At 43.7% G+C, this 21142-nt stretch overlaps 1 protein-coding gene across 1 annotated transcript in view; it reads right to left on the bottom strand.

Moving 5' to 3' along the window:
* Window positions 1-1812: 1812 nt before the first annotated feature.
* ANXA7 (annexin A7) overlaps window positions 1813-21142 on the bottom strand; it is a 117238-nt gene continuing 97908 nt past the window's right edge. Inside the window, exons 12-13 of the mRNA XM_033941656.1 lie at window positions 8348-8460; window positions 1813-2751 (exon numbers count right to left, since the gene is read on the bottom strand). Coding sequence (XP_033797547.1) covers window positions 2629-2751; window positions 8348-8460 — 236 coding nt within the window. The 3' untranslated portion in view covers window positions 1813-2628. The remainder of the gene's footprint in view (window positions 2752-8347; window positions 8461-21142) is intronic.

The raw sequence follows: 21142 nt of genomic DNA, 5'->3' as shown, positions 1-21142 counted from the left end.
CATGGGGGAAGCCTCTGCTTGTCCTGGATCAGCAGCATGGAATGTTGCTACTTTTTGGGTTTTGGCCAGGTACTAGTGACCTGGATTGGCCACCGTTAGAACAGGCTACTGGACTTGAATATATTGTATAATTTTACTCTCTTGATTTGTTGGAATTTGAGAAATAGAATTCCATGTACATTTTCACCCACAAAAAATTCTGGTAATTCTATAGCCACTCATTTTCATGTATAAAGCACCATTTTATGCTGGAAATGCCTTTGAAAATTACTCCCTTACAATTTACTTGATGAGCTAAGTAAGGATTTAAATGACAAGAGTGTAGGAGTGAACCCCAGAAATGAAATGTATACACACTCCAGCTTTTATGAAAAAGGAAACAGAGAAAATGATGGCAGATAAAGACCATATGGCCTGTCCATTCTGCCTATCCATACCAACTACTACGCTCTACAGTCCCCTTCCTCTTCCTATCCTTTCTTGAATTCAGGTACAGTAATTGTGAACCTTTAACGGTTTCACAAAGTATCCTATATAATAAAAGGCTAACTCGCGCATGCGCACTCCTATTTGTGTGCTTCCATGATCAGTAGTTCCGTGGCCGCATGAGTGCGCATGCGCGAATCCCCAGCACTTCCCTACACTCGCCGGAAGGACTGGACTGTACGAGTCCCCAGCACAAGTGTGTGGCCGACCCAGGATCGTGGGAGGATGCGCCACGTACTGGAGGGAGAGGGACATACCGGTTCTGGACATACCGGCACAAACCTCCCTCCAGCGTTGACAGCCGCAGCATGGTAAACAGGCTGCTTCGGGCTTTCTCCTGCAGTTGAGTTCCTCTGCCGCGTCACTGATGACGTCATCAATGATGCGACAGAGGGACTCAACGGCAGAGGAAAGCCGCGAAGCAGCATGTTTAGCGTGCTGTGGCTGCCAACGCTGGAGGGAGGTTTGATATTAAAGTCATCTTGCTGGGAGAGAAGCGTCTGCCTCAGGTGCTTCAGGCAACAGCAGCGTTTATAATTTGCTGCTGTTGTTGGCTTCAGGCTTTCCTCTCTGGCCGGTCCTGCCTAATTCCATTGTGGGGTGGGGTTTCAATTGGTACAGGCTCTGGTGTTGGAGTGCGGTTGGGTGAAGAGAGTTAAAGTGGCACATGTTGGAATGGGGAGGGGGACAGTAATTGGTAAAAAAAAGGAAGAGAAGCTGGGTGGGGGTGGAATATAGGGACAGGAAAAATGCCCTTGGAAGCAATGGAAGGAAGGATAGATAGGACTGGAGCTGGGACTGAAAGGGTGATAAATGCAGTACAGGACCGATGAGGGCCAAAAGGGTACAGAGGACTAAGGAAATGGTGAAAGGTGAGACTGGGTCTGGGATCAGTGGGAGGCAGGGTCTGGGCATTGTAGAGGCGGGGCATGGGTGGGGTCAGGGTCAGGGTATAGGTGGGGCTATTCTAGCACCCATTACTGTAATGAATGTAATGGGCTTAAACACTAGTAGTAAAATAAAAGACTCTACATTTTAGGAAAAACACTCTTTGAAAAACCCAGGAGTATTAGTCAAACTCTTTTCAAAATTGGGCAGACTGGACAAAAATGTATTCCAAGGGGGCCAAAAAGTGAAAGGGAGAGATGCTTCCTCCAAATGTGTTAGCATCCCGGTCCAGATTTTCAAGACAGGTTGATCCAGTCATTTTATCTGAATGTTTGCTTTCCTTAAGGAATAGAATAGAGAAATAAGAACTATAATACACGCAGGAAAATTTTCAGGCCTTTCCATAAAGCAGATGCTTAACAGTTGGAGCACCTTCTATTTGTGAAATGTTTCAATTTCACATGTGTAAGATAACAGTCATTAGTGCAGCCAAGATGAAGAGCAAAGAAGGTATTGGAAGGTTATGTCTCAGGTGGTTGCTGACATGGGCATTTAAATTAATACGTATCTATTCAATACTGCTGAACACATATAGAACTCAAAGTATGTGTGCCAGAAGAATGATCTTGGAGGGCCGGATATGACTCATGGGCCATTTACTGGATATCCTTGGTTTATACATTTGTTGGACTATTTTTACTCATTCAAAATCTGAAGACTGGTGATTAGGACAAGAAAATATTTCAGATTTGGTAAACTCATTGTGAGGGACCATTTTTGCTTCTTTTGTAATTTAGAAATAAGGCAACAAAAGCATGAGTGCAATATTCTCCATTAAGCCTGAATAATCAAAGCCTGCCACTCAAGCTTCTCATTAACTTCTTGTATCTCTTCAGGGCTTTAACAGTCTCAAAATTCAACTTTCTTTTCTACTGCCAATAAGATGAGAGATACAGTGATCATCTCCCTAAATAACCCAGTTTTAAATTATTATTTTTATCTGCAAACAATTGAAGGCCGTTTCCAAAAAGGACAACATTTTTGATTTGGCTGAAACTCAGGCTATAGATATCATCTAAGCATATATGAATATATATATATTTATCTATCTAGAGAAGGCAATTTCATTAGAAAGATTCTTCATACACATGGCTACAGCATTCCCATATCTAGTTTTGTATTATAAACTGTTTATTCCTCCTCATTTTTCTCTATCATAAGAACTGCCTCATCTGTGCATGGAAGAGATGTTTCCTATTGCCCTGTAATTGCTAGGAGGAGGCGTCTGTAGTCTCCACTGGTGTCACTGGCGATCATTGAAGGCAAAGTCTTCTGATACATCAGTGTAAAAGTCTGTTTAATCTGCACCAGATCAATCTGAAAATGAAACAGTAAAATCCTACTATTACAATGTACATGAAACAATTTTCACTACTTTAGCAAAACAGAGACTCTATATCTTGAAAATGCATGTGGCTGGCTGGCTTGCTGACTTCCTCAACCCCAGCCCCTATCAAATAACACAAGAATCAGCACATTCAGACACCTCTAGCACTACATTTTATAAACTCTTAACCCCGAAAATCTGTTTGCTTTACAGTTTTATCCTTCTGTAGTCTTATATTATGAAAAGCTTGTAAACCAAAATGTTGCTTGATCCCACCTACACATAAAAGACAAAAATAATATTCCTGTGGAGGTGGGCAACATTGTGTTTAAAAGCTCTGCATCAGGCCTGGCTCAACCTATGGACCAGGTAAGGCACTGGGCCCATGGAGCCAGTGATAAGGAGAAATTAGGCTCTTACCTGCTAATTTACTTTCTTCCTTTAGTCTCTCCAGACCAGCATAGCTTCACTGATGGGTTATAGCTCACCATGACCAGCAGGTGGAGACAGAGACAAATGTTTGGCTGTAGTACAAGTGGGCTGTGCATTCCCACATACACTCAGTCTGCCAAATAGCCAAGCAGAACTAAGAAACTAATAAGTGCAAATTAGAACAGTAACAACACTCCCAACAGGAGTAACAACTAACAGAGCAATACTGTTGGAAATTGAATAGGAGAAGTACCTTCGGCAAACCAGCTACGCCAGCCGAGCCAAAAGCCGCTTTTCTTTAATCTCCCCATCTCTATTAAAAACACAAGATCCCAGAAAAAAAACCCCACATGCTTTACACAAATCCTGACAGAAATACACTGACAGACAGGGCGGGGGCTGTGCCAGTCTGTAGATACTAAAAGAAAGAAAATTAGCAGGTAAGAACCTAATTTCTCCTTCTTAAGTGTCTCTCCAGACAGGCACAGCTTCACTGAAGTGACGTACCAAAGCAGTACCCATCATGGGTGGAACCCCCCAAAGGGCTGCCACAAGCATGTGCTCTCTGAACAGCACGTTCTGACGTGCCTGAACATCCACACAGCAGTGCCGCACAAATGAATGGAGAGAAGACCAGACCACTACGTTACAGATATCCACTGGAGGCACCAGGGAAGACTCGGCCCAAGAAGCAGCCGGATCCCGAGTAGAATGAGCCTTAAGAAATTCCGTAACAGACTTCTTTTGAAGAAGATACACTGAAGCGATAGTCTCCTTGATCCAGCGTGCAATGGTAGTCTTGGAAGCACTATCTCCCTTATGAGAACCCACTAAGAGGACGAAAAGACAATCCGATTTCCAGAACTCCCGAGTCCGCTGAACATGAGCGAAGGACCCGGCAGACGTCCAAATTGCTCAACTATCTCTGTTCCAAACAGCCCTCCTGACAACCCAAGACCAGGAGGACCATGATTGACAAGACCAGGAGACCAGGTTGGCATGAAAAGGTGAAAACACCAGAAAGGGAGGCCTACAAGAGAAAACCTGCAGCTCAGAAACACGTCTGGCAGAAGTAATGGCCACCATGAAGACCACTTTCAGAGTAAGGACCTTCAATGTGCAGGAGCCCAGAGAGTCAAAAGGAGGGTGCACTAACACCCAGATTGAGATCCCAGGCTGGAACCAAAGGCCGCACCAGAGGCTGGAGCAATATGGCCACCCTTAAAAAGCGACTCACATCTGGAGAAGTCAAATGCCGACCATGCAGCAAAACGCAGACAAAGCCACAAGGCCCCTGTCAAGGTCATCTTGCAAGAACTCAAAGTTGTGAGGGAAAGAAGCGCAAACAGGAACCATGCCACACCACTCCTCAAGATATGCCAAACTTGCACAGAAGCCCGAGGTGGAAAGTCTCTGGGACCCCAAGAGAGTATCAGGGGCAGGAAAAGCAGACTGCACCTTGAAACCCAGGGGGGGGGCCTTCAAGGTGCATTTAGCCTGCGCTTAAAACCTGTGACAAGGTCACCGGGCAGCAAAACTTCCAGGGGAAGGGACCCCAAGTTCCAGAAGGGTGGCACAAAGTAGGCTGGCTCCACAGATCCACCAGAATTTCTCTGTGAAGAAAGTCTGGCTCCGTGGGACTGCGTCCTTTTCTCCGATAGGGGACATCTGGAAGGGGTCCCAAGCAGTGTTCCCTCTAAGCGGGCGGGTGTTGTGAGCAAACTTTTTTCACCGTGAGCCAAAAATATCGGGCGCCAGCAAGTTATGAGCCAACTCGCCCGATTCTCCTCTCGCCGCCCTGCCATCTGCCGTACGCCTCTTCCGATCGTGCGCTGTGACGAGAAACGTGTGCGCTGCGATGTAATATTTTGTGCGCCAGCGCACACCAGCGCAGCTTAGCGGGAACACTGGTTCAAATGGTTTTATTTATTTCCCCAAATTTATTTTTGTTATACGCATTGAAAATATTTGATATTGCGTTTAAATCAAAATCTCAATAAACTTGAAACGAGTGCCCGTGAGATTGTGGGAGGGTTAAATACTCAAAACTTAGAAGTTTTTGCTACGCCAGCTTTCTGGTATCTTTACATACAGTGGCGTACCTAGCATATGTAACATCCGGGGCCCATCATTTTTTGGCACCCCCCCCCCATCTGTAAGAAAAACATGATTTTTAGTAACAAACCACACGTCACACATGAGTACCTAGGAAAAGGCAGCATCTTACATATTGCAGTGAGCAGTACATCAATACACCCATTGTAAAACTAAACAAGCCAGACCAGCACAGATCAATCCTACACCGTCAATCCTAACAGAAAACCATGTCTTTCGAACACACAGAACACAGAAAACACCTTCGCCTAGTAAGGAATATGTAATCACAAACTAACCCCTCCCTCTTTTACAAAACTGTAGTGTGGATTTTAGCTACGGAGGTAACAGCTCAGATGCTCATAAAATTCTGAGCATCAGAGCTGCTACCACCAAGGCTGGTGCTAAAAACGCTTCACAGTTTTGTAAAAGGGGGGATAAAATAAAAATACATAGACAAAGGTTAAATTGAACCAGCAAGAAGCTGGACTCTGCATACAATGCTTCACAGAAACAGTGACACATGTCTCCTAAAGCAATAAATAAATAGAAATTTTTTTCTACCTTTGTCTTCTGTGGTTTCTCCTTTCCTCATCTTCTTGTAACTCTCTTCCTTCCATCCACTGTCTGCCGTCTCTCTTCCCCTATATGGCATCTTCTCTCCTTCTATGCCCCTTCCAGAAACTGTATGCCTCCCCCTTCCATCTCTCCTTTCACCCCATTGGTCTGGCATCTCTCTCCTCGCCTTCCCTCTCCCACACCTCTCCTCATAGTCTGGTATCTCCCCTTCCCTGATTCTCTGGCATCTCTCTCCTTTCCTTTTCTTCCATCTTTCGCTCCCCCTCCATGCTCTCACATCTCCCCCTTCCTTTTCCCTTAGACTGGCATACCTTCCTCCTACGCTCCAAGCCCTGGCATCTCTTTTAATTCCCTCCCTCATCTTCCTTCTCCCTCCAGCTGGGTACCGCAACACTCTTCCCTGCAGCTCTGCACTTCCCCACAATTGCCATGCTTCGGTTCCTCTTCTTCCTTCCTTCCTCCCCCCCCCCCCCGCGGGACCCTGCGGCACCATCAACTCTTACTCCCTCTAATGTCGGCCCTGCAGCTCCAGACTTCCTCGCACCTTCTCCCCTCCCCCTTTGGATCGCTATTATTTTAAATGTTATAGCCGCGGAGCTGTATCCATCAGTGGAGATGTCTAACCTCGGCCTGCCCCGGAACTCTTACTGCAGCAGACGCCCGTCTAGGCAGGAACAGGAAGTCACTGTTGCAGTAAGAGTTCCGGGGCAGGCCGAGGTTAGACATCTCCACTGATGGATACAGCTCCGCGGCTATAACATTTAAAATAATAGCGATCCAAAGGGGGAGGGGAGAAGGTGCGAGGAAGTCTGGAGCTGCAGGGCCGACATTAGAGGGAGTAAGAGTTGATGGTGCCGCAGGGTCCCGCGGGGGGGGGGGGGGGGAGGAAGGAAGGAAGAAGAGGAACCGAAGCATGGCAATTGTGGGGAAGTGCAATCCCCCCAATGCGTCCCCTTACCTTACCGACGCGTGTGTGCGCTGTGAAGAGAAACTTTGCGCTGCGATGTAATATTTTGTGCGCGAGCGCAGGCCAACGCAGCTTAGCGGGAACACTGGTCCCAAGGTATTGAAGCCACCGAAGAAAACAAACTAAGTTAAAAAAAAAAAACAAACCAACCCAAAAAGAAACAAAGCAAAGCAACTGAAAAGACTTCTGCCCAGATTGCTTGCAGATATTGAAACTGGATACGTTTGCTAGCTCTCAGTCTAAGGGGGTGGAGCATGTGCTCACAAAAGTGTTGGATTTCTGCAACTCCCAGGGGCGTCCAATACAGAATTGGGCCTACACTAACCCCAATTCTGTAACCGGCGTCCATGTTAGACGCCGGTTACAGAATCAGGTCACTGAGTAGATGCAGCTGCTACACTTATCGCAGCAAGGGATCTCCCTGCCGCGATAAGTATAGCGGCCGCGACCGCCTGTCTGATCGCCAGCAGGAAGGTGCCCAACCCCTCCTGCCAAAAGGCCGCCCCCCCTCCGGACCTCCCCATGCTAATACCCCCCGATTACCCCGCTAACCTCCCCCACAACTCACCTCCCCCCCCAGCTAACCTCTAATTGTTGGCCGGCTGGACAGGTCTTGGTGCCATCCAGCCAGCAGGCCTGCCTCGTCAAAATGAGGCGGGCCTGCCCCTTCCCAGCCCATCCCCGCTAAGCCTAAGGCCTAATTGGCCCAGGCTCTATAAGCCTAGACCAATCAGGCCTTAGGCATAGCAGGTCCACCCATCCCCACTAAGCCTAAGGCCTGATTGGCCCAGGCTTCTAGAGCCTGGGCCAATCTGGCCTTAGGCTTAGTAGGGATGGACGGATCAGATAAGCCTAAGGGCACCCTCCTGCTGGTGATCGGGAATGTCGGAGAGTTGGGCACCCTCCTGCCGGCGATCGAACCGGCGGCTGCGGCCACTATACTTATCGTGGCAGGGAAAGCCCTTGCCGCAATAAGTATAACGGCCACGTCTACTTACAATGTAATGTAATTTATTTCTTATATACCGCTACATCCGTTAGGTTCTAAGCGGTTTACAGAAAATATACATTAAGATTAGAAATAAGAAAGGTACTTGAAAAATTCCCTTACTGTCCCGAAGGCTCACAATCTAACTAAAGTACCTGGAGGGTAATAGAGAAGTGAAAAGTAGAGTTAGAGGAAAAATAAATAAAAATAAAATAAACATTTTAACAAGACAGCATTGATCTAAATATTTTGGAAGAAGGTAGGCCAATGTAGGGAGAAGGGAGACACGTAGGTGGTCTTGCGGGCCTCCCTAGGTTCCCGGAGGCGCCTTCAATATAGGCAGCTTGCCTGGGGAGCATTTTTTTTAAAAACGTGCATCCCGATTGGCTGATTAGGTAGCTGTAGGACGCCTACAGTTGCCTAAAATTGGGACGCACTTTGCAGAATCAGGGCCCTAGTGTTTGGAATCCGGAAGGGACGTAACAGAAATTTCCATTCATACACCATGACTGTACAAAACCTTTACCTCACTGCGAGTTGTAATAATCCGAACAAGGGTAGAATCATCTGTGCCTGCTCCTTTCATGGCATGGCAAAGCCTCTCTGCAAAGAAGGCTGGACGATTCAGAGCACACTGCACTGTTTAAGGAAAGAAACCGAAGGAACATGTTATTGTTATAGGATCTGTTCATAAGACTGCAGCAAGAAATCCTATCACTTCCACCCTCTTCCTACTAGGTGCCAATCTGCCACTCGGTTCTAACTAAGTCATCTTAATGCTGAATGTTAACAATCAAGAGTAGAAATTCACCCACAATCCTCCACTATACTTCTATTCTAGTCACATAGATGCTGATATTCAGCAGCATTTTTGCATCATTGGGTGCTGGTTGCAAAAGGACTTCTTAAATTTCCTTCTTCTCAGAACACAACTTTTGGCTATGTAAGTTGCAGAGATACCTAGTCACATGCATTAGGCTACTCTCAAATGACAAGAACCCTTCTTTTCACGCATTCCTCCCTCCCAACAGTTCTGGCATTTCTCTGTTGTAATCAATACCTACTCCCCTAGCCAGTCCACCTTAAAAAACTTATTGTTACTGTTAGTGATTGCCAGCAGTGGTAAAACACATGCTGCTTCCTGCTGGCCCTGGAACCTTCCTGCTGCCATGTCATATCTTCTCTAACTCCACTATTTTTTTCTGGCAGGGTAGGAAGTAGCAGAGGGCAGGCTCTGGGGATGGCAGGAGGCAGCATATGTTAATTGCTGCTGCTGGCAACCACTCATGGTAAAGATAAGTTTGGATGTAGAACAGTGGGTGAGAGAGATGCTGGATCCAAGGGAAGAATTACAAATAAAGAGGGGGAGATACATGACTGTTACTTTCTATGCCTTGTGGTCCCTAATTATTACACTCCTGAGCCTCGGCAGCATTTGCAGAACAAGAGTTAGGAGGGGATACTCCAGGGAGGGGTTTTGTACTAATTTACAGGTTTCGCTTTGTGTGTTTTGCATCCATTTTTCATATGGGATTGAACAATTACAAACCAATAAAAGCTGAATAATCATTTTGTGGTGCTTCTTTCATTGGCAAAGCAAAACATGCAGATCTTTCAAATTTGTACCCTACATGCAACATTAGAAAACCTCACTCGCTGACCTTCAATCTCACTTACTTTTTTTTTTTAAAATATTTTATTTATAAATTTTTCATTCTTACAATAATTTAATTTTACATAAACTTCAATTAATACATGAAAAATTGTGATTACAAGTAATTCATCTTATCACATAAAATATAACCCTCCCCTTTCTTCATTTCTTAAATCCATATAATATACATTCCCACCCTTCCCCAATCTAATATATCCATTACTAATGTGCTATGAAACCTGATCATTGGAATATCGAGTCAATGGTTCCCAAATTTTCTTAAAATTATGAATATTTCCCTGTTGTAATGCTATTGTTTTTTCCATTTTGTATATATGACAGACTGAATTCCACCAAAATGTAAAATTTAATTTGGTGTAATCCTTCCAATTTTGAGTTATTTGTTGCATAGCGACCCCTGTCAATATTAATAATAGTTTGTTATTGTTTGCTGAAATCGGACTCTGAGTTCTCATTGCTGTACCAAATAGTATAGTTATCATATGAGAGTCCTACATGATTTTCTAGTAATTCATTAATTTGGGGCCAAATTAGTTTCCAAAATGCATTTATACAGGGACAAAAAAAAATTAAGTGATCTAATGTCCCGATTTCTACTCTGCAATGCCAGCATCTATTAGATCTAGTACTATCTATTTTTTGTAAACGCGTAGGGGTCCATAAAGTTCTATGTAACAAAAACAACCAAGTTTGACTCATAGATGCTGACTTTGTAGATCTTAATCTCCAGGACCAAAATCGTGGCCATTGAGATTCAGAAATTGTCTGACCAATCTCAATACTCCAAATATCCCTAAGTCCAGTTTTCTTTTTTTTTGTTTAAAAATCCATTTAACAATTTGTACCATTTTGCAGCTTGGTGACCCAAAAAATCCGCCTGGAAACATAGAACCTGCAGACTATATTGAGTATTAAGAGCTTTCCATTCAGGGAACCCTGCCTGAATAGCTTGCTTCAATTGCAACCATTTAAAATATTGTGTTTTATTTAATCCAAATTTATGTTGCAAATGTGAAAAACTAAGCATTGCTCCTTCTGAAATAACATCATTCAATGTTCGTATACCTGCAATTATCCATTGTTTCCAGACGATTTTGTATCCACCAATCTTGATCCTGGAGTTTACCCAAATTGATTGATTTAATGATTTAGCAATTGGTTCTGGTGATAGATTACTGATATATCTTAATGTCTTCCAAGTATCCAACAGAATTCTGTTATCCTTATATCTTCTAGGCATGTTTATACTAATTAGATGTTCTAAATGTAATGGGAACAGGAGCCGCCATTCTAGATATAGCCAATCTGGTACATTCTCCATGAGATCTGGGAGGATCCAATACATACCCTGTCTTAGAATATAGGCTTGATGGTACCTATAAAAATTTGGAAAATTTACCCCTCCCTCCACAATTGGTCTTTGTAAAGATACTAAAGCAATTCTGGGTCTTTTCCCAAACCAAACAAATTTTGTAAGAATATTGTTTAACTTTTTATAAAATGACCCCTGAAAAAATATTGGTATCATACTCATTTGATAACAAACCACAGGCAATATCATCATTTTAATTGTTTGGACTCTTCCCCACCAAGAAAGATGTAAAGGATTCCATTGCTCACACATTTCTGTTATTTTTTTAAATAAAAGTTTTTCATTTTCTTTTACTGTATCTTCAATTGTATTTTTGATAATAATACCTAAATATTTTAATCCTTCTTCTTTCCAAATAAATGAATATGAATCAAATAATCCTTTGGTACAGTGAACATTAATTGGAAGAATTTCCGATTGACTCCAATTAATTTTATATCCAGAAAATTTCCCAAATTTCTCTAGAAGATTAAGTAAACTTGGAACAGTATTCCCCGGTTCTCTTAAATATAATAATGTATCATCTGCATATGCAGAAAGTTTAAATTCCCAGTAAGAAAATGGGATTCCCTTTATCTCCTTAGTTTGATTAATTGCAATTAATAAGGGTTCTAAAACAATATCAAAAAGTAAGGGGGACAAAGGACATCCTTGTCTAACTCCCCTACGCAAGCTAAATCTATCTGATAAATTGTTATTAATATATAATCTTGCACCAGAAGAGCTATACAATGTCTGAATCATTTTAATAAAACCGGGGCCTATTCCAAACCATTCCAGAGCTTGATACATATAACTCCATTCCACTCTATCAAATGCTTTTTCTGCATCTAAAGATAGCATAAAAGCTGGATCATTCATATTTTTCACTAAATTTAAAGAGTGGAATGCTAATTTAGTATTGTTTGATGAGTGTCTTTTAGCAATAAATCCTGTTTGGTGTACATCAATAATAAAAGGAAGAGCTTTTGCCAATCTTATTGCTAATACTTTAGCAATCAACTTACCATCTACATTTAATAAAGAGATAGGCCTGTAGTTTGAAACCAAGGTAGGATCCTTGTTTGGTTTTGGTAAGACAATAATTACCGAATCAGCCATAGTACCTGATATATTCCCATTATTTATTTGATATTGATACAAATTTAATAAATATGGTAAAGCACAGTTACTTACCGTAACAGGTGTTATCCAGGGACAGCAGGCAGATATTCTTGACTGATGGGTGACGGCACCGACGGAGCCCCGGTACGGACAATTTTAGAGTGATTGCACTCTAAGAACTTGGAAAGTTCTAGCAGGCCGCACCGCGCACGCGCGAGTGCCTTCCCGCCCGATGGAGGCGCGCGGTCCCCAGTTAGGATAAGCCAGCTAAGAAGCCAACCCGGGGAGGTGGGTGGGATGCAAGAATATCTGCCTGCTGTCCCTGGATAACACCTGTTACGGTAAGTAACTGTGCTTTATCCCAGGACAAGCAGGCAGCATATTCTTGACTGATGGGTGACCTCCAAGCTAACAAAAAGAGGGATGGTGGGTAGGTTGGCCATTAGGAAAACAAATTTTGCAAAACAGATTGGCCGAAGTGACCATCCCGTCTGGAGAATGCGTCCAGACAATAGTGAGATGTAAAAGTATGAACTGAGGACCAAGTAGCAGCCCTGCAGATTTCCTCAATAGGAGTGGAACGGAGGAAAGCCACAGACGCTGCCATGGCTCGAACTCTATGGGCTGTGACAGAACCTTCCAGTGTCAGTCCGGTCTGAGCATAACAGAAAGAAATGCACGCTGCGAGCCAATTGGACAGCGTACGTTTAGAAACAGGATGTCCCAATTTATTCGGATCAAAGGACAGAAAGAGTTGAGGGAATGATCTGTGGGGCTTAGTACGGTCTAAATAGTAAGCTAAAGCCCGCTTACAGTCCAAAGTATGCAGAGCCTGTTCTCCAGAATGAGAGTGAGGTTTCGGAAAGAAGACAGGCAGAACAATGGATTGGTTGAGATGGAATTCAGAGACAACCTTAGGGAGAAACTTTGGATGTGTACGCAGAACTACCTTGTCATGATGAAAGACGGTAAAAGGTGGGTCTGCTACTAGTGCATGGAGCTCACTGACCCTCCTGGCAGAGGTGAGAGCAATCAGGAAGAGAACCTTCCAAGTGAGAAATTTGAAAGAAGCCGTGGCCAAAGGTTCAAATGGAGGCTTCATTAAGGCTGAGAGAACCACATTAAGATCCCAGATCACAGGAGGTGCTTTAAGAGGTGGTTTCACATTGAAAAGACCTCGCATGAATCTGGAGACCAAGGGATGAGCTGAAAGGAGTTTCCCATGGACTGGCTCATGAAAAGCAGCAATAGCACTGAGGTGAACTCTGATGGAAGTAGACTTGAGACCAGAGTCAGACAAAGAAAGAAGGTAATCCAACAAGGTCTCCACAGCAAGGGACGTAGGATTATGATGATGAAGAAGACACCAGGAAGAAAACCGTGTCCACTTCTGATGGTAACATTGCAGAGTGGCAGGTTTCCTGGAGGCATCCAGAACAGAGCGAACGGACTGAGACAAAAGAGTATCATTCGAAGTCAGCCCGAGAGATACCAGGCTGTCAGGTGCAGAGACTGGAGGTTGGGATGCAGAAGGGTCTCCTGATGCTGTGTAAGCAGAGAAGGAAATTGTGGAAGTAGAAGAGGTTCTGTGGAACTGAGTTGAAGTAGAAGGGAGAACCAATGTTGCCTGGGCCACCGTGGCGCAATCAGAATCATGGTGGCCTGTTCCCTCTTGAGCTTGAACAAGGTCCGGAGCATGAGAGGCAGAGGAGGGAAAGCATACAGGAAGAGATTGGACCAATCCAGGAGAAATGCATCCGCTGCCAGACGGTGAGGAGAGTAGAGTCTGGAGCAGAAGTGGGGCAGCTGATGATTGTGAAGAGCTGCAAAGAGGTCTATCTGAGGAGTGCCCCACTGAGCGAAGATGGACTGTAGAGTGAAAGGATCGAGTGTCCACTCGTGAGGCTGGAGAATTCTGCTGAGCTTGTCCGCTAAGGAATTCTGTTCTCCCTGAATGTAGATAGCTTTCAGGAATAGATGGTGATCTGTGGCCCAAGCCCAAATCTTTTGGGCTTCCTGGCACAAGAGGCGAGAGCCTGTCCCACCCTGCTTGTTGATGTAGTACATCGCAACTTGATTGTCTGTGCATAGCAGGAGGACCTGAGGAAAGAGAAGATGTTGGAAGGCCTTGAGGGCATAAAACATCGCTCTGAGTTCCAGGAAGTTGATGTGATGTTTCATTTCCTGGGCTGCCCAAAGTCCTTGAGTTTGGAATTCGTTCAAATGAGCTCCCCAGGCATAAGGGGAGGCGTCGGTGGTGATGACAAGTTGATGAGGAGGTAGATGGAACAAAAGACCTCTGGAGAGATTTGAGGATATCAACCACCATTGTAGAGACCGACGAAGAAATGATGTCACAGATATGTGTCGTGAGCAAGGATCCGTCGCTTGGGACCACTGGGTCGCTAGGGTCCATTGAGGAGTGCGCAGGTGGAGACGTGCGAAGGGTGTGACATGAACTGTGGAGGCCATGTAACCCAAGAGTATCATCTTTGCTTGGCAGAGATGGAGCGTTGATGAAGCACCTGCTGACACCGAGATTGGAGAGTGTGAAGACGGTTGGACGGCAGAAATGCTCTCATGAGGACTGTGTCCAGCACCGCTCCAATGAATTGAAGTCTCTGAGTGGGGATGAGATGAGATTTGGGTAGATTGATCTTGAACCCCAGAAGTTGTAGAAACAGGATGGTCTGGTTGGTGGCCTGGAGTACTGTCTGAGAAGAATTGGCCTTTATCAACCAATCGTCCAGGTAAGGAAACACCTGAAGGTGGTGGGAACGTAGAAAGGCAGCCACCACAATCAGACATTTGGTGAACACTCTTGGAGAGGAGGCAAGACCGAAGGGTAGCACCTTGTATTGGTAATGACAATGGTTGATCATGAAGCAGAGGTACTGTCTGGAGGCCAGATTGACCGGTATGTGAGTGTATGCTTCTTTGAGATCTAGGGAACATAGCCAGTCGCCTTGATTGAAAAGAGGATAAAGAGTAGCCAGAGAAAGCATCTTGAATTTCTCTTTTACCAAGCATTTGTTGAGATCGCGAAGATCTAAAATGGGTCTGAGATCTCCTGTTTTTTTGGGAACTAGAAAATAACGGGAGTAGAATCCCTGCCCCTTTTGTTCTAGAGGAACTTCCTCTATGGCGTTCAGAAGAAGGAGGGATTGAACCTGTTGAAGAAGGAGGGAAAACTGAGGAGTGTTCAAAGCAGACTCTCTTGGCAGACTTTGGGCAGGTAGAGTCTGGAAATTGAGAGAGTAGCCGTGGCGGATGATGTTGAGGACCCACTGATCCGAGGTGATGATTTCCCAACGGCTTATGAAATGAGTAAGGCGTCCTCCTATGGGCTGCGGAAAATGGGCAGAAGGAGGGAGACTGGCTATGTCCTGGAGAACCAAGTCAAAAGGGTTGAGTTGATTTCTGTGAAGGGGGAGGTTTCACCTGCTGTTGCTGCTGTGCTGGTCTAGCAGCTTGCCTCTGTTGTTGCCTCTGACGCCTGGGTTGTTGCTGGGCCTGAGGTAAAGAACGAGCCACAAATCTACGTTGATAGGCCGATTGTTGGCGAAAAGGCCTAGAAGGTGGGGTCTTCTTCCTTGTCTTAAGGAGAGTGTCCCATCGAGTCTCATGAGCTGAGAGTTTCTGAGTAGTGGAGTCCATGGATTCTCCAAACAGCTCATCCCCCAAACAAGGTGCATTGGCCAGTCGATCTTGATGATTAACATCGAGTTCTGAAACTCTGAGCCAGGCCAGTCGCCGCATAGCCACCGACATAGCCGTGGCCCTAGAGGTCAGCTCAAAGGTGTCATAGATTGATCTGACCATGAACTTGCGCAGCTGTAAGAGCGATGAAGAAGTTTGGCGAAAGGCGGATCTTTTACAGTCAGGGAGATATTTCTCAAAAGATGACAAAGACTGAATGAGATGCTTAAGGTAAAAAGAAAAATGGAAAGCATAGTTCCCTGATCTATTTGCCAGCATCGCATTTTGATACAACCTCTTGCCAAACTTATCCATGGCCTTACCTTCTCTACCAGGAGGGACAGAAGCGTATACACTAGCCCCCGTGGATTTCTTTAAAGTAGATTCCACCAGTAAAGACTCATGGGGGAGTTGCGGCTTGTCAAAGCCTGGAATAGGTATGACCTTATATAAGGAGTGCAGTTTGCGGGGAGCTCCTGGGATGGTCAAGGGTGTCTCTAGATTTTTGTAAAATGTCTCTCTTAATATGTCATGGAGAGGAAGTTTGAGAAATTCCCTTGGAGGCTGGTCAAAATCCAAAGCATTGAGAAATGCCTTGGATTTTTTGGACTCAGCCTCCAAGGGAATAGAGAGAGATTCACACATCTTTTTGAGAAAAGAGGTAAAAGAAGTTGCATCAAGTTTAGAGGACGGATCTAAAACAGAAGGATCCTCTTCCCCTGATGAACACTCTCCCTCTGAGAGAAGAGGATCCTCCGAATCGCCCCACAGATCAGGGTCCCTTACTTGAAAACTGCGGTCCCGGGATTCCGGTGTGGAGGGTTCTAGGTGTCGAGTTTTATGCAACGACTTCCCAGACCTCTGTGAACCGGTACCGGGAGATGTTATAGGCTGTGTCGGCGCCGAGGTTTGAACAGCCTGGTGTAAGGATCTCGGTTCCAGTGCTAAGACCGGCATAGATACCGAGGAAGTAGTATGCATCGGTACCGACAAGGTGGATGCCGACAAAGGAGGCTGCTCCACTGTTGGTACCGGAGGCTCTGACCGGACCGGGACTGGAAGGCTCGGTGTCAGAAGAGCAGGTAACAGCTGCTGTAGTTGTTCTTTAAGCTGTACTTGCAGGACAGCGGCAATGCGCTCGTACAGTGAAGGCACCGGTACCGCTTTTTTCTTCTGCGGTACCTTGGGTGCCGCTCTACACTCCGAATAGGAACCCGATGTCGAGGGGCTTACCTCAATCGGAGCGGAGCGCTTCCGCGGGCGCCTCAAGGTCGGCAGGATTGGGCTCGCTGCCACTGAGACCGGAGGGCGCTCCAGCGGGGAAGGCTTCTTAGCCGGCTTACCTGATGGGTGCGACGCCGGCGCGGTGTCGACGAGGCAGGTGCCGACTGCGTCGGGGTCGAAGTGGGGACCGGTGCCGCCGAATCTGACATCTCGGTACCAAACAATAATCGCTGTTGGATTTGGCGATTTTTTAAAGTTCTCTTTTTAAGAGTGGCACAGCGGGTGCAGGTGGACGCTCGATGGTCAGGACCAAGACACTGTAGACACCAGTTGTGTGGGTCTGTGAGCGAAATTGATCGAGCGCACCGCTGGCACTTCTTAAATCCGAGTTGAGGGGGCATGAAGGTAAAAACAGCTTCAGCCAAATCGAAGGCCGAGGCCTCGATGGTGGCAACAGGCCCTGCTGGGGCGAAACCGAAAAAATGAAAGAAAAACGAATTAAGTTGTTTTTTTTTTTTTTTTTTTTACAAAGAAAATAAAATAAAATGAGGAAAACAAATTCTCTCAACGAGTTTACGCGAGCGGGAAGGCGAAAGAGAAAAAAGTTTTCAAAAGCCTTTGAAAAGTGCGTCTTCTTAGCTCCGCGGAAACTAAGAAACTGGGGACCGCGCGCCTCCGTCGGGCGGGAAGGCACTCGTGCGTGCGCGGTGCGGCCTGCTAGAACTTTCCAAGTTCTTAGAGTGCAATCACTCTAAAATTGTCCGTACCGGGGCTCCGTCGGTGCCGTCACCCATCAGTCAAGAATATGCTGCCTGCTTGTCCTGGGATAAGATGATATTTTGAAATGTTTTATAGAATTCAACAGTATATCCATCACCACCCGGAGCGGATCCAACTCTAAGAGACTTCAATGCTGATTCTATTTCTTTTAAAGATATAGGATCTTCTAAACTTCGTTTTATATGATCCGGAACATTTGGTCCAATAAATGAGTTTAAGAAATTTAATCCCTCTTGTTCTTTATTTTCATAAGATTCAGAAGAATATAAATCTTTACAAAAATCCAGAAATTGTATTAAAATATATCTTTGGTGTTAGTGTGTGTGTTGCCTTGTGTATCTTTAATTGCAATAATCTTAGATTTCCTTTTTTTTGCTTTAAGAAATTAGCTAATAATCTTCCAGCTTTGTTTGAATTACCATAGTACTGAACTTGCTTATAGAAGATATCTTTCCTCACAAATTGAGAATAAATCTCATTATATTTCGCTTTTATTTTTAATAAACTTTGTAATGTATTATGTTCCCAGTTCTTAATTAATTTATTTTCTAATACTTTAATTTGGTTTTCCAGATCAACATATTGTTTTTTAAATTGTTTTTTGATAAATGCTGAATATGAAATAATATTTCCTCTTATTGTTGCTTTAAATGCGTCCCACAAAATCTCAGCATTAATATTGTCCGAATTATTTATTTGAAAAAATTCATTCATCTTTAATTTAAAATCTTCCAGAAAGTTTGAGTCCGCAAGTAAAGCATTATCAAATCTCCAAATTGGATCGAAATGTACTATATCATTATTCTTAAAGTCAATCCACACACCAGCATGGTCTGAAATTATAATGGGATCAATAACTGCATTCATCACTCGCTGCGCTATATTATTAAACACGAATATATAATCAATTCGTGAGAAAGATTTATGGACCTGAGAACAAAAAGAGAATTCCTGATCATTAAAATGAAGAATATGCCATATATCAACTAAATTACAAGATTGAACCAAATTATCTAAACCTAACGATTTCATAATTCTACTTGGTCTCTTATCCAAAATTGGATCCATTACAGCATTGAAATCCCCTAGTAAGAAACCTTACCGACACTAAACCATGTCAAGCCACCCAGGAAAACCTAACACCTACAGCCTCCCAATTAGCAGACCACTTCAAAAATAAAATCATCTCAATTAGAACAACATTCAACAACTCACAAAACAACACAGACAAGACTCTAATAAAACCCATAACAGATGAAACAATATCAGCAGACAGATTCTGGACCGACTTCCCTACAACCCAGTGGACTGAACTGGACAGGCTATACAAAAAATATTGCAAATCATCATGTGATCTGAATAACTGCCCACCATACCTACTAGCAACAGCTTCCACCAACTTCAAAGCTAGCTACACATTATGGCTGCAAACCACACTCAGGGAAGGCCAGTTCCCACCAGACCTCGGAGAAATTATAATCACGCCTATACTGAAGGATCCCAAAGGTCTAACAAATAACCCATCAAATTACAGACCAATCGCTTCTATCCCAACATACGTCAAAATAATAGAAGGACTAGTTGCACAACAAATGTCCACCTACCTTGAAGCCCACAACATCTTACATCCATCCCAATCCGGATTCAGAACCAACTACAGTACAGAAACTCTCCTGGTATCTCTACTAGACATAGCTCGAAGTCACCTCAGCCAAGGAAACAGACTGCTAATCATCCAATTTGATCTCTCAGCTGCATTCGATCTAGTGGACCACTCCATACTTTTCCAAAAACTAGACGCAATAGGAATTTCAGGTAAAGTTCATAACTGGTTCCAAGGCTTCCTTAAAACTAGAACATACAGAGTCAAATCTAAAAACATTCTATCTGAACCATGGTCCAATCCATGTGGAGTACCACAAGGCTCTCCCCTCTCCCCCACACTTTTCAACCTATTCATATCCTCCCTAGGCACCACCCTAGACGACCAAAATATTACTTCTCTCAGCTACGCAGACGACATAACCATCCTCCTTCCATTCGACATACACAACCCAATCTCCACAGAACGCCTGAAAACTACATTAGAAACAGTGGAAAAATGGATGACAGATCACAAGTTGAAGCTGAACTCCGACAAAACCAAATTCTTATTACTAGAGAAGGACAAAAAACCATCCCTAACAGAACTGGAAGTAAACTCAATCAAGTACCCTATACAGAACTCCCTCAAAATCCTAGGAATACATTTAGATAGATGCTGCACAATGCAAACACAAATCCAAAAAATCACCCAAAAAGCATTCTTCACAATGCGAAATTTAAGAAAAATCAGAAAATTCTTTAACAAAGACCAATTCAGAATCATTGTCCAATCCCTTGTGCTAAGTATTGTCGACTATTGCAACAGCCTCTACTTACCTTGCCCGACCAACACAATAAAAAAACTACAGACCATCCAGAACACAGCCCTCAGACTCATATACTCACTCAGCAAACACGACCACATTACCAATGCATACCTAGAATCGCACTGGCTACCAATAAAAGCAAGAACACAATTCAAACTCTACTGTCTCATTTTCAAAGTAACCCATGGCACGGCACCCAGTTACCTAATTAACCGTTTTCATCACTACCACCCACCAAGAAAAAGGAGAACACAGAACCTTTTCACCTATCCACCACTCAACGGTACATGTCGTAAGAAACTCTACGACAACCTCCTGGGGACACAGGCAGCTAAAATAGACTCTGACATCTCAAAATTACTGACCAAAACAACAGACATAAAAGAGTTCCGCAAAGAAATAAAAACACTACTGTTCAAAAAATACCTCCCATCATTCTAACCACCACCCAATGAGTTCCCAACCAACGACTTCGGAAACACCCATCTAAACTATCTCTTTGTCTATGACCAAGAATGTACTGTAACTCTTCTACATTACACCCGATTTAAACGATCAAGTTGACATGTATTACCTCTACAAAATGCATTATCTTCTGTTATATGTAATAACTTCTGTGATAAGTATTGTCTTCTGTGAACTTGAGGTATCATAACTCCTTACTATTACTGTAATATACTCCTATCCGAAATGTAACTCTACTGGAACTACCCAGATATCTTCTAAAATGTAATCCGCCTAGAACCGCAAGGCACAGGCGGAATAGAAGTCCCTAATGTAATGTAATGTAATTAATTTATTTTCTAATACTTTAATTTGGTTTTCCAGATCAACATATTGTTTTTTAAGTTGTTTTTTGATAAATGCTGAATATGAAATAATATTTCCTCTTATTGTTGCTTTAAATGCGTCCCACAAAATCTCAGCATTAATATTGTCCGAATTATTTATTTGAAAAAATTCATTCATCTTTAATTTAAAATCTTCCAGAAAGTTTGAGTCCGCAAGTAAAGCATTATCAAATCTCCAAATTGGATCGAAATGTACTATATCATT

This window comes from Geotrypetes seraphini, chromosome 4 (assembly GCF_902459505.1).
Source record: "Geotrypetes seraphini chromosome 4, aGeoSer1.1, whole genome shotgun sequence".
In the NCBI taxonomy this organism is placed as follows: Eukaryota; Metazoa; Chordata; class Amphibia; order Gymnophiona; family Dermophiidae; genus Geotrypetes; species Geotrypetes seraphini.
This window is presented reverse-complemented; position numbering and strand designations above follow the sequence as displayed.